At 42.8% G+C, this 11,629-nt stretch overlaps 1 protein-coding gene across 1 annotated transcript; it reads left to right on the top strand.

Annotated features, from left to right (window-relative positions):
- Positions 1–5,619: 5,619 nt before the first annotated feature.
- LOC135379600 (uncharacterized) lies at positions 5,620–10,009 on the top strand. Its single transcript, XM_064612471.1, has 3 exons — positions 5,620–5,845; positions 8,774–9,544; positions 9,626–10,009. The coding sequence occupies exons 1-3, from the start codon at positions 5,675–5,677 to the stop codon at positions 10,007–10,009; spliced, it is 1,326 nt and encodes a 441-aa protein (XP_064468541.1). The 5' UTR covers positions 5,620–5,674.
- The last annotated feature ends 1,620 nt before the right edge of the window (positions 10,010–11,629 follow it).

Raw genomic sequence — 11,629 nt, 5'->3', positions numbered from 1 at the left:
GATGAAGAAACAGCATTGTAACACAATTGTGTTAAATAAGGCTCATGTCTTGCAGCCATAGCAACCATTTTGTTGAGTGAAATGATCAGGCCATGCACATGCTCTTATATTTATTATTATGCTGCATTGTCTTCTTATACGTGGTTGCAGGCACCCAGTGCAGGTCTCATCCACCATATTTATTTATTTATTTATTTACTCCCCAAGGCCCGAAGGCATTACAGAGGGGAGTGGGTTATTACGGACAAACACAATATACAAAGGTAATAAATACAGGTCAGAATAAGCACAACAGTACAGAAAATACAAAAGCAATTAGATGAATAACACTAAAATAAGTCACATAAGTCACAATGGGTTATGGTATATGGGTTACAAAGTGCACTTTTCGTAAAAGCAAGGGATGGTGGTGTAGGGTTTATACCAGGGGCGCTTTGTCTTTTCAAAGAAGTCAACTCTTGGCAAAGCATAAGCATGCATAATGACAATGAAAACGTCATAACCACCAGGTCCATCCACCAAACCCATTTGTTTACATCTATATAATGCATGTATGTATGCATGCAGGGGTTGGAAGGTGGGTGCAGGACAAGAGACTCTCCTCTTGATCTTTGGGATTTGGGGGTCGGCCCCCCTTTTCGTGCATAAAGATCTGACTGTGCACCTGATATATTCTTTCGTGCGGCACATTTTTATAGGATTTTCGATTGCTACAGGTAACGTTTTTTAGATGAGGAGGATTTGTTATGTGGCATAAATATATCTGCTAGTAGCATGACTACCCCTCTGATATAGAACACACCTAAATATGGCTTTTTCAAGTAATTCCACATTGCATGTGGTGTCACTTTACTACACTTGTTTGGTTTGCTATTTTACTATTATTTCTTACTACCAATTCCCTACTTTTATTTGGTTTTATTTTGTATTTATGCTTGTATAGTGGACTTTCTTGATGCACCAATCCCTCGAACTTCAGTTCACCTGCGCATCCCCTTTTTTAATTCCAAGTTCGTGCCGCGAAATGATTGTGGTTATCAGCAGTGTACAGGCGTGGACAGCTGGAGGGAGGATAGCAGGAAGGAGTTGGAGATGGGGGTGGGGGTTAGTGTGCGTCCAGGGCCGACTTCAGGGGGAACCGCGCCGACGTGCGTCTCAAAAATTTGTGGGAAACCCAAAGAGCACAGGGCCTGAACCCCCCCCCCCCCCTTCTGGTCCACAGACGACCCTTGTTATTACCAACGAGCGGACGCCTTTGGCCACTCGGCCATGCCGTACGTCGTCTGCGGTATGGCGAGGACTTACGACACCCCGTGCGCGTGCACACCTGAACTTAGGGTATGCCAACGGTGTCATTTGGCGCAACGTAATGCAGTGGAGCCGCGAGTGAATCCGACGCGCGCGAGATTTGCGCAATCAGGAAACTGAGCGGAGACGCAAGACGCCAGTCCAGCGCATCCTTTGGCGGGCTTTGCCGCTTTCGGTTCTGCGCGTTCGGTCAGTTGAGCTGTGCGAATGGCGGAGAATAGAACCTTCACTTGTGTCGAAGACACCGACCATTTCACAGAGGAACTGCAAATTTTTCGTACTGATTTGAATAGTGAAGAAGACGCTAATGAATGGCTTCGACAATACAGAACCCGCACCAACACCTCCTGGATCGTCTACAAAACCTCCAAGCCGTCTGAAGAGCACTCAAGGTACGAACATCCAGATGCTCACACAGGAGTAACTCATTTCTGGTGTGAATGTGGTAGCCCAGCTATACAGTATTGTAGAAAAATATAACACAAAAGCAAGTCCTCGTGCTTTCTTTGAACGCTATCAGCGTATCGCTTTGCGTTTCACAAACAAGGGGATTTCAATGTAATGAATGGAAACTGAAATTTCATTTCTTTTCCTTGAACTCTAAAAATGAGGCACAGTTTTACCACTGACTTATCCACAGCACCCCCTTTGCACCCGCAAATGTTGCTGCCCCCCCCCAAACGTTTTTATACGCGCCCCTCTGGAAAAAGAGGGCTGCTTTGTTATTAAAGAGGTTAACATGCGTTGGCAATGATTCATAAAGATAATAGTGGTAATGATCCCCCACAGCTTTCTGCAGAACACCCCTCTTTGTGATCCTGGATAAACCACTGTATTTTACAACATACACTGCAAGATGTCAGTAAGCATACAAGGACATCTGTGCTGGGTAATTACCTGCGCACCCCTTGCAAGAAAAGAAGTATGTGAAAATTGCCACACATTCTGGGCAAATTACCCTACAGCTGAGCAGCCCCTGTAACAAACTCACACCATAAGGGTACAATATACAATATGTAGTACAATATTGCAATCAACAAAGTTGTGCTCTATTCTCTGTGGAAAGGTGGAACTGATGATTCCACAACAATCCAACTTTGTTAGAAAGGTGAAATGGCAAGCTATTATAATATACAGGGTAGCCACCTATAAAAGTCTGCGCATGTCACCACGCCGTACTCACCAATTACTCAACACACGTGGAAAATTCCTGTGTCTGCATGAAACTCTAATAGGCACATTTCATTGTGGTAAATTTCGATCCAACATCACAATTCAAAGTTAAAAAAGTTACCAAAAACCTCTAAATCCCTATGCTAAATCAATTGAAATGAAAGTGATGTGGGTAAAATTTTATAGGTAGCTATTCTGCATACGGTATGCAATGTGAGTAAGACAATGTAATTTAACTTCCTGTTATTTTCCCCTCTTTTTACAGAATGGTGTTCCATAAGGTGTGGAAATGCCAGCACAACCAAAAAAAAAAAAAAACAGCAAAACCCCACGCAACAAGCTGCCAGGCAACAATTGATATAAAGATTAAGAAAATCACCACGGGCACGAAAAAGAACGACCCATGTCTTCGACTTAGCCTTCCCCTACCCGGTGTAATAAAGCTTCAGGCATCACATAGCCACAGCACGCAGTGTGCTGATGCCCTCCGTCGTCTTAGATGTGAGCCTGAGACAAAGGCCATGTTCATCTCCTACTTTGAAGATGGCATGACTCCTGCAGAAGCAATTAAGCTTCACGAGAGCAAGTTAAGCGGAGAGGATGATGGGCCATTACTGATGGCGAACAGCGCTCTTAACCCTATGCCGAGCAGTGTTTATTACTGGCATGATGTGTGGCGGAGAGACCACTTCGGCAGCATTGTATATCCGTTGGAGAAGCTTGAGAGTAAGACTCCACTGTATGCTGAACAAGGTATGTCAGTATTGCACAGTTGTACTTTAAGTTAGCATATAAAAAATGGTTCTCAGTGGCTAAACAAATGTTCCATAATAAGACCCTAAGGATGGGGAAGATATACATGTACACGACAATACAAGTTCTAAAAAAAACAGCTGAGTGTTTTATGACATAGCCACTAGCTACCCAAGGTAGAAGAGGAAAAAGAGGAAGCAGAGGGAAGCTTTTAGTTTGGGAGTGAACACCAATGAAGGTCTACACTACTATTACAATTCCCTGAGTTACTTATCTCCCTAGTCTCTCCTCAACACTCTTTTCACGTTGTTCAGCTCCTTATGAACCACAGCGGCTAAAGACAAAAGCAACACAATGGTTACACAGGATATCGTCACATGCATGCTCTCTAAGACGATAGTATAAACTGCAGGCCGCACCACAAGCCAAGCTATCTCATGCACCACGTACCTTTCACAGGCAACAAAACAAGTTCTATGACTCTTACAACCAGGTTTTTGACAAATGAAGTGTTAGCACAACCTAAAATCATACAAAAACCAATTAGCAAATTAGATTCTGAAGCGATAGCCTGCGAAGTTGTTCTTTCGAATCACCAGGGTTCCATTATGAATACTATTAGAATAACCACCCTGCTGGTCTCTTTGCCATTTTATGAAAAAATGTCTGAACAAATTAGAATTGCGTTACACCTGTAATAATAAGGATATCAAAATTTTCTATATCATTTGATATCACGACTCGTACCCTGTTCCATCTTTTTATCTTTACAAAGCCCACTTGAAAATGTCTAGTTGCACTACATGTACAGCTTGAGACAAAAGTTTACGGAACACTGTGGCCTCGCATTTCTCGATTGAAGCGACACCCTAACAGATAACAGGAGTGCACACACATACTGAAAGGTGGATATAATTTTCGGTCACCTGTTTCTTATTCGATGTCTTCCTGGTAGCCAGCAGGGGGCAATTCCGATGAAGAAATATGCCAGTGCCGTGTTCTATAAACTTTTGTCCCAAGCCGTACAACAGTAGGAGTATACTCCACTGTAAGACGGAAGAGCAGCGACGTGTTAACTGAAAGCTGAATATATCTTCGTAGTTGTGATGGTTACTATAGTGCACTCCCCTGTCCACTGGTACTAATTCTTACGCACTGTTAAGAACTGAACTGCATGACCGAATAACAAAATGTGTAAAAGCAGTGTTGCACCGTGTCCTTGCAGGTGTGACAGTCCCCACAACGAGGTCTGAAGACAACAGTCTCTGGGCAGTGCTCATCATAACACCAATCATGGAAAGAATGCACAAGTTGCAGGTGTCAGGAGAAATAATTTTTATTGATTCCACTTCCTCCTGTGACGTGTCGCACAGCACCACCACACTGCTTCTAGCAGCTACAAATGCTGGTGCTGTGCCTATAGCAGCCATTATTCACAACTCGCAAAGCACTGAAGGCTACAGTGAAGCGTTTGGACTGCTGCAGCGGCATTATCCCAATTGATTTGGAGGATCACAGGTATTATAATATATGTTAGGTAAAGAAAAGTAAGAAGGTTATCATTATGTATACCTCATTATGTAACATACATTACAACGCTGTCATGGCAAGTACTTGAAGTACTGTGCAATTAAGCTCTATATTTGCTAGATTTCTCAGAACTTATACGTTACTTTACGTACAATTCCAACTGTGTACCTTGTACTCTAGGTACTGTACAATATGTCAATGTGTTTAGCAGTACTTCTCGTAAAGCACACAAGTACCAGACTTGCTATGTAGAAAAAGGAAAATATCAGGAATTAGAATGTGACAAAAATGTTCACTGGGAGTTGCAGTTCTGAAAATGCTTTTGTGACAAGTTTAACTTCCTGACAAGCCACTCTGTAATTTTATGTTATTTAACAGCCAAAAGCTTGAAACACAAAAATGCACACATACAGCATGTACTCAATTTGTATCAGCACACCCCTCTTTTTTTTGCATGCTTTAGGCTCAGTTCTATTGCTGTTCCAAATTATTTTTCATTGGTAACTGTCAAATGCAATTACTGAAGTGTACAACGTGGCTGTCTCATCATGTTCAATGTGTGTACCCTAGTGGGTACTATACCTAGAAAGAAAATGCGCACTAGTGGTAGCAGCAGAGAGCTCCCTGGATGTTGATAATGCGATAGCCCTTGTGACACACCAAGAACCAATTTTGCATTGCTATATTTATTTTGTTATGCTTAACTTCCATAGTTTGTATGTACGCATAGCTTGCATAGATGTGCCATGATGCACCACTACTATTTTGTCGTGTAAGTAGACAATGTGTTACATGAGCAAAAGTGGCTTAGCTCTATCTGCACAATGTGTAGTATGCGGATGACACAAAAACAAATTGCACTTTATAATCCACAATACGTTATCCAATGCATTAGGTTCCAAAGGCATCCATGACAGATAATTCCTCTGCTGAAAAAGCAGCCTTGAACAAGGTCTGGCCTAAGGGACTCCAACTTCTTTGTCATTTCCACATACTTCAAGCTGAATGGAGATGGTTGACATCCGCGAAGAATAATGTGGACAAGGATGAAAGGCGGAAGCTAATTGCACCATTCCAAAGGGTCCGTGCTCACCATCTCATGGACGGTTTGACATTGTGACAAAAGCAACATGTAAAACATGTAATAGTTCTGACAATTGGAGTGTTGATTTGGCAAAAATCACAGGGTGCTTACCACAATTTGCAATTATGTAGATTAGATTTCAAAAACTGCAGCTGCTACATGGAATCAAATGCCAAAGCTTAAACACCCCCATTTAATTAACACTCCTACTTATGTTGTCCACGTCCCATTTCTTTTGGACTTCTTTCACAAAGGTTCCCAGTCTGGATAATTCATAAAGAGCTACTGCTATTTGGGAGCTTTCTTTTCAGTAAAGATCCTTCAGGCACTGGCCATGAACTGTGCAGTAAGTGGCTCATTCGCATGTGTGCACTAATTAAATAAATATCCTAACTTTGGAATTTTACTTTGGTCACTTTCGGTACGTACCAGGGCCCACTGGCTCTAAACTTATGCTAGGATCCTAACCTTGAGGAATTTGCTTCAGTGCCTTGCTAGTGCTTGTGTCACATGCTACTGAAGTAAACTTTCCTATCAGCGAAAGGCACTTCCAGAGCTGTGCCAGAGGAAATGCTTCAAGGTTAGGATCCTTGGGCCCAGGACCTTCAGCAAAAAATATTGAGAACGTACCAGCATTGACACTCAGTGTCCTTTTTGAGTTATTAGTTGGATTCTGTTTACATATTTCTTGCGTGAATCAGTGTACAACTGTGCTCTTTGGCTGTTGTCAGTTGTGTGTTCGTCGGTCTGGTTCACACATAGGGGTGGAAGTTAAAGCTCAGATGGAAGACACACTTCGTTTTTCGTTCTTTTTCCCTACCTTCGAAAATTGCTTAATAACAACATTGTTGTGCGCTGGGTCGAATCCTACCTTAATAACCGATCCCAGTATGTCAGTATTAATTCTTCCTTGTCACCTATGTCCTCTGTTAGATCGGGCGGGCCCCAGGGCTCTGTATTGGGGCCGTTGCTTTTTAATATCTATATTAATGATATTGTGTGCTCTCATGATGCCACCTTTAGATTTATGCAGACGACTGTGTAGTTTACAAGGAAATTAATAGTGCGGCTGACCAACTTTCGTTAAACTCCTGTCTTTCGTCTATCTCACAATGGTGTAACAAATGGCAAATGACTTTGAATTCAAGCAAGTGTGCTGTACTAACTATTACACAGAAGAAATCGCCCTTACTGTGGGACTACACTTTGACTGCTGATGTATTACGTAGAGTTTCTGTATATAAGTATCTGGGTGTACACATCTCTTCTAACCTTAACGGGAACATACACATAGCTAGTGTAACACAAAAGGCCACAAAGACACTCTGGTCTATCAGGCGTAGCCTGAAGCATGCCTCATTTCTAACCAAACTGACTTCTTACAAAAGCCTTGTCCGACCCATTTTAGAATATGCGTCCTCAGTCTGGGATGCTGGGACACAATCTAATGCAACTCTGCTTGAGCGTGTACAACGTCTGGCACTTCGATTCATATTTAATAAGTATCAACGTAACACATCTGTCACATCCCTTTACGCCTTAGCTGATATCGAACCACTAACTGCTCGGCGCTCACGCGACAGGCTTAAACTTCTTTATCTCATGGTCAATGGAAAACTTCGTATCGACACCAACAAATATATGTCACGTAACGAAAATAGGCCCAGTGCAATCCCGGCATAACAACACGTTTGTTGCCCCTTTTTCTCGAATAAATGCATTCAGGTTTTCTTTTTTTCCGCGCACAATAACAGACTGGAATGCACTAGCGTACGAGATAACAAATGCTTCATCATTACATGCGTCCTCATCAGCCATCGTCCCACAGTAGCTGTAAAGCCCTTCCTCTTTATATGTTCTGGTGCTTGTTCTAGGTTTTCATTATGCTCTATTCTATGTATTACTGTGATTGAATCTTTTTCTTGTTGTTGTTTCGTTGTTGTTGTTGTTTGTAGCCTGTTCCTGCTACGGTCGCCAAAAGGCGATTAGCAGTACATAATAAATAAATAATAAATACCTAACTGGTGCACAGCGCTGTTTGCAAGTCAGGTAGATAAGGAATTCCAAAGCGTACCTTGTGGCTGTTCCTCAGGCACCGTTCACACAGACCAACTCCTTTTACCAACACGAACCAACGTTTTACAAGCAAGTTCGAGGTGGTGCCATCACTGTATTCACAAGTTCCAACTAGGCAGCTCCGCTGACAAACAATCTCGCAGAACAACATTATCTTTAAAAAATGCCAACTGGGATGCTTCTGCGGCTTTCAGTTTTCAAGGAAGCAATTACTTTTTAAGCTACACCCGCACAACTCGTAACCAATGCAATTTAATAATAGTTGTACGGCACTATGACACAAATAAAATTGCATCAGCATTGGGACTGAAGGCATAAGTCATGTGGCAATGCTCCTCTCACTGACTGGCCGATGCATTACCAATTTCTGAAGGTTTCGCTTGGTAACAGATTCCCTCCAACTTGAGTCTGTCAAGTCTGTCATGGTTAGTGGTGTCGGCTGACAGTCACCAACTGCAAAATTGGTCAAAGTTGGTGCACAAAGTTGGCATAGTGAATGCTTTCTTATCCTTCGTCACCGTTGTTTGTGTGGCAGGTCACCAAGTACCAACGTAATTTTTTTAAATGTTTTTGTTTCTTTCCGGATACGTAAAGCACAGGTTCCAAAAGTGTCCAAAGTAAAATTTAAATGTTTGAAGTTTTATTTAATTTGCAAGCAAATGCAAATGAGCAATCGACTGCACAGTCCATGACACCGCACTCCGAAGCTTACGGAGGTGTAATCTATTTTCGAGTGCTATAGTTCGCACTGGTGAAACCCAGCCTAAGACGTACAAAATTAATTGATGTCAGTTTTGACTGAGTTACATGTGTCAAATGTGAACCACACACACTATTTCCTGACTGTAGGTCCTCTATGCCCATTCCGAAAAAGAGCTTGATGCAGCAACAGCCAGCCTTCAGAGCCAGTCCCACCCAGGGTACACTGCGAGGGTCGAAGCAATGCTTGAAAGGAAAGAGGAGTGGGTGTTGCTCTTCAGGAACACGATTACAATCCGCGGACACAACACCAATAACTTTGCTGAGGCCTCGATACGGATTTTAAAAGACATCATCCTTAATCGCACTAAAGCCTTCAATGCTGTTGCCCTAGCTGATTTTGTTGCAACAGTATGGGAAAAGTACTTTGAAGGAAGAATATTAAAGCATGCGTACAGCCGTGTTGCAGCACATCAACTCCAGTACCACCACCTTGTCAGCAGAATGCCAGACAGTGCAGCAGACAATATTGTACTTCTAGATGAAGATCTGTACAATGTCCCAAGTAGCAAGCAGGATGGAACATCTTATGAGATCTGGGCAAAGACAGGGGTTTGCAGTTGCCCAAGTGGACGGCAAGGTGCCTTCTGCAAACACCAGGCAGTTGTTCACATGAGATATGGTGGTCTTTTCCCAAATGCTCCTGTACTAACTTCTGAAGACCGCTACGAATTAGGGAGGTTAGCCCGTGGAGAGAAGTGTCCACCATACGAATTTTTCTGCAGCTTCCAGGACAGTGTGGACCATTTTCAGCCTGAATGCCCTATAGTACATGAGAGGGAGTCTGATCCGTGTGCACCCCCTTCCCCAGACCCATTGCCATCAACATCTGGCTTCAATGAACCAGAATCGGTTCATCTGGTATGTATTGCAATTGTACTTTATCACTACCATCACATGATGGTTCTGAATTAATTGTAATGATACTTTTGTTTATATCAGGGCACTGAAAGCAACCTGCAAGCAATACAAAGTGAACTGCAACGACTGTCCACACTAGTCGGGCACAACGACACCTTTGAAAAGTGTCTTGGAAAGATCGCATCACAACTGAGCCACATCAAGACAGGATGTGGTGCAGTCGGAGCAGCTATCACAATAAGTGCTGCACTTGTGAACCATGCAAGAAAGGGTGGGAAAATTCGAGTTCAGCCCTCAGCAATAGCACGAAGGCGGGGCGGGGTTACGGGGGGCTCAAAGAGAATTCCTGCTGGCCGGCCTCCCAAGGAACCAGCTCGGAAAAGGGCAAAGAAACTGGGTCACACAATCAGCAGCAGCATAAGAAAGAACGTTCCTCATGCTAAGCAGCACGGTCAAGGACACTAAATCATTGACTAGGTCCTTTGTCCTTTGCTAGATCATCAAAACAAGGGCCTTGAGAACCAGCATGAGCAGCAATGCTGCACTTGGGATATGGAGCTATATGGTTTCCTATAATGGGTAGTAGTAGTTATGCTGATGTGCAGATGTTGGCTTGAGGGCTATATCCAAATCTTATTCATGCACTCCATGATAGGCAAGCCTGAGCAATAGGCAAGACACGTAAACAAGCACAAACACGAGGGCTGAAACGAGGGCTTCTTGCCCATCATGGAGTTTATCTACCAGCTAGCCTGCATTTACGCCATTTTGTTTATTCATGAACTGTTGCTTTGTGTTAGCCACCACTGTCTCTTTATTACAAATATCCAATCAATACATTATTTTATATCATACATTATTCTTTGTTTGACACAATATGGTTTTCCTTCACTACAAGTCTAGGCCACATCTGTCGTTCGTTCGACTCGCCTGCAAATTTGTTGCTGATGACTGCAAAATATAATGATTTACAAGATATTCCCTATAATAACCATTTTGGGGTCGGTCTACTTGCGTGTGCTGACATTTGTAAATACTTGTTGTCTGTATAGAGATATAACACGTACAATATGGTCCTCATTTTTGCACTCAAATATAGATAGCCTGTTTGTGTTCCTTGCTGGCTTCAGATCAAGGAACAGAACAAATGCTGGCTTCAGAGCATGTCTCACCCTTAGCATTATACACGCTGCAGCAGCACATAGCATGACCCACCGTATTGACAATTCAGTACAGTGGATCTATTCTACCCACACTGTTTACTCACGGCATACGAATTATCACTGGAGGTCCCTTAATAACAACTGTTTTGACGCAAGGGACCAATCATGTGTTTCGAACATCGGCCGAGATAAATAATAAATCAGACAGGGAACGAACGACAATTCCATTAACACAGTGCGGCTGGACATGCTGTTGCTTGTATGACAGTTTGCAACCGTTTAAATTAACTGTTGTTGCCCTCTTGCTTTTGATGGGGTAACACATTCTTGAATGTTGTCTGTCTGGTTAACTATAATTTCGTAACGTTCCGTCTCATCTACAGCCCAAAGGGTAGTCAAATTAGATACACCCTTGCTTGTAATTCGAAGACATAGTAAATAACTTCAAAATTACCTCTGTTCCAACCTAATCTTGTTCTCCAGCACATTTGTCACACTCCGCCATCCATGCTGGGTAGTGGGTACAAATTTACAAATAGGCGCCGCCGCCGGCGTCCGTACGTCCAACGAACGTATCGGGTTTTCAGGGTTTTCTGCCGCCGCCGCCGCCGCTCTTCTGTATCGGTCAGGGTTTCGAAATACGCTTCCGGGTAGCAGTGGCTGCCTAATGAACTGTGCACATTTATGTTTTCGACAATAGCATTATCTTCAAATGATAGGTGATTCTTTTTAATTAGTAGATCCGGACTAAACAAGCGTGTATGCGGTATTTCGGGCAACAGTGGCTGCGAGATGAACTGCGCACGATTATGTTTGCGACAATGGCATTATTTTCAAATTCGAGGCAATTCTTTTTATTTTGTACGTGCAAACTAAACATGCGTGTATGCGGTAATTCGGGAAGCTGTGGCTGCCTTATGAA

This window comes from Ornithodoros turicata, chromosome 1 (genome assembly GCF_037126465.1).
Source record: "Ornithodoros turicata isolate Travis chromosome 1, ASM3712646v1, whole genome shotgun sequence".
Lineage (NCBI taxonomy): Eukaryota > Metazoa > Arthropoda > Arachnida > Ixodida > Argasidae > Ornithodoros > Ornithodoros turicata.
This window is presented reverse-complemented; position numbering and strand designations above follow the sequence as displayed.

What these genes read in the sequence shown, in the direction of transcription:
- LOC135379600 (XM_064612471.1), top strand. Translation starts at nt 5,675, where the DNA reads ATGACAGATAATTCCTCTGCTGAAAAAGCAGCCTTGAACAAGGTCTGG. An exon ending in TAATTGCACCATTCCAAAGG is followed by an intron (nt 5,846 to 8,773) that starts GTCCGTGCTCAC and finishes TCCTGACTGTAG; the next exon opens with GTCCTCTATGCCCATTCCGA. An exon ending in AACCAGAATCGGTTCATCTG is followed by an intron (nt 9,545 to 9,625) that starts GTATGTATTGCA and finishes TGTTTATATCAG; the next exon opens with GGCACTGAAAGCAACCTGCA.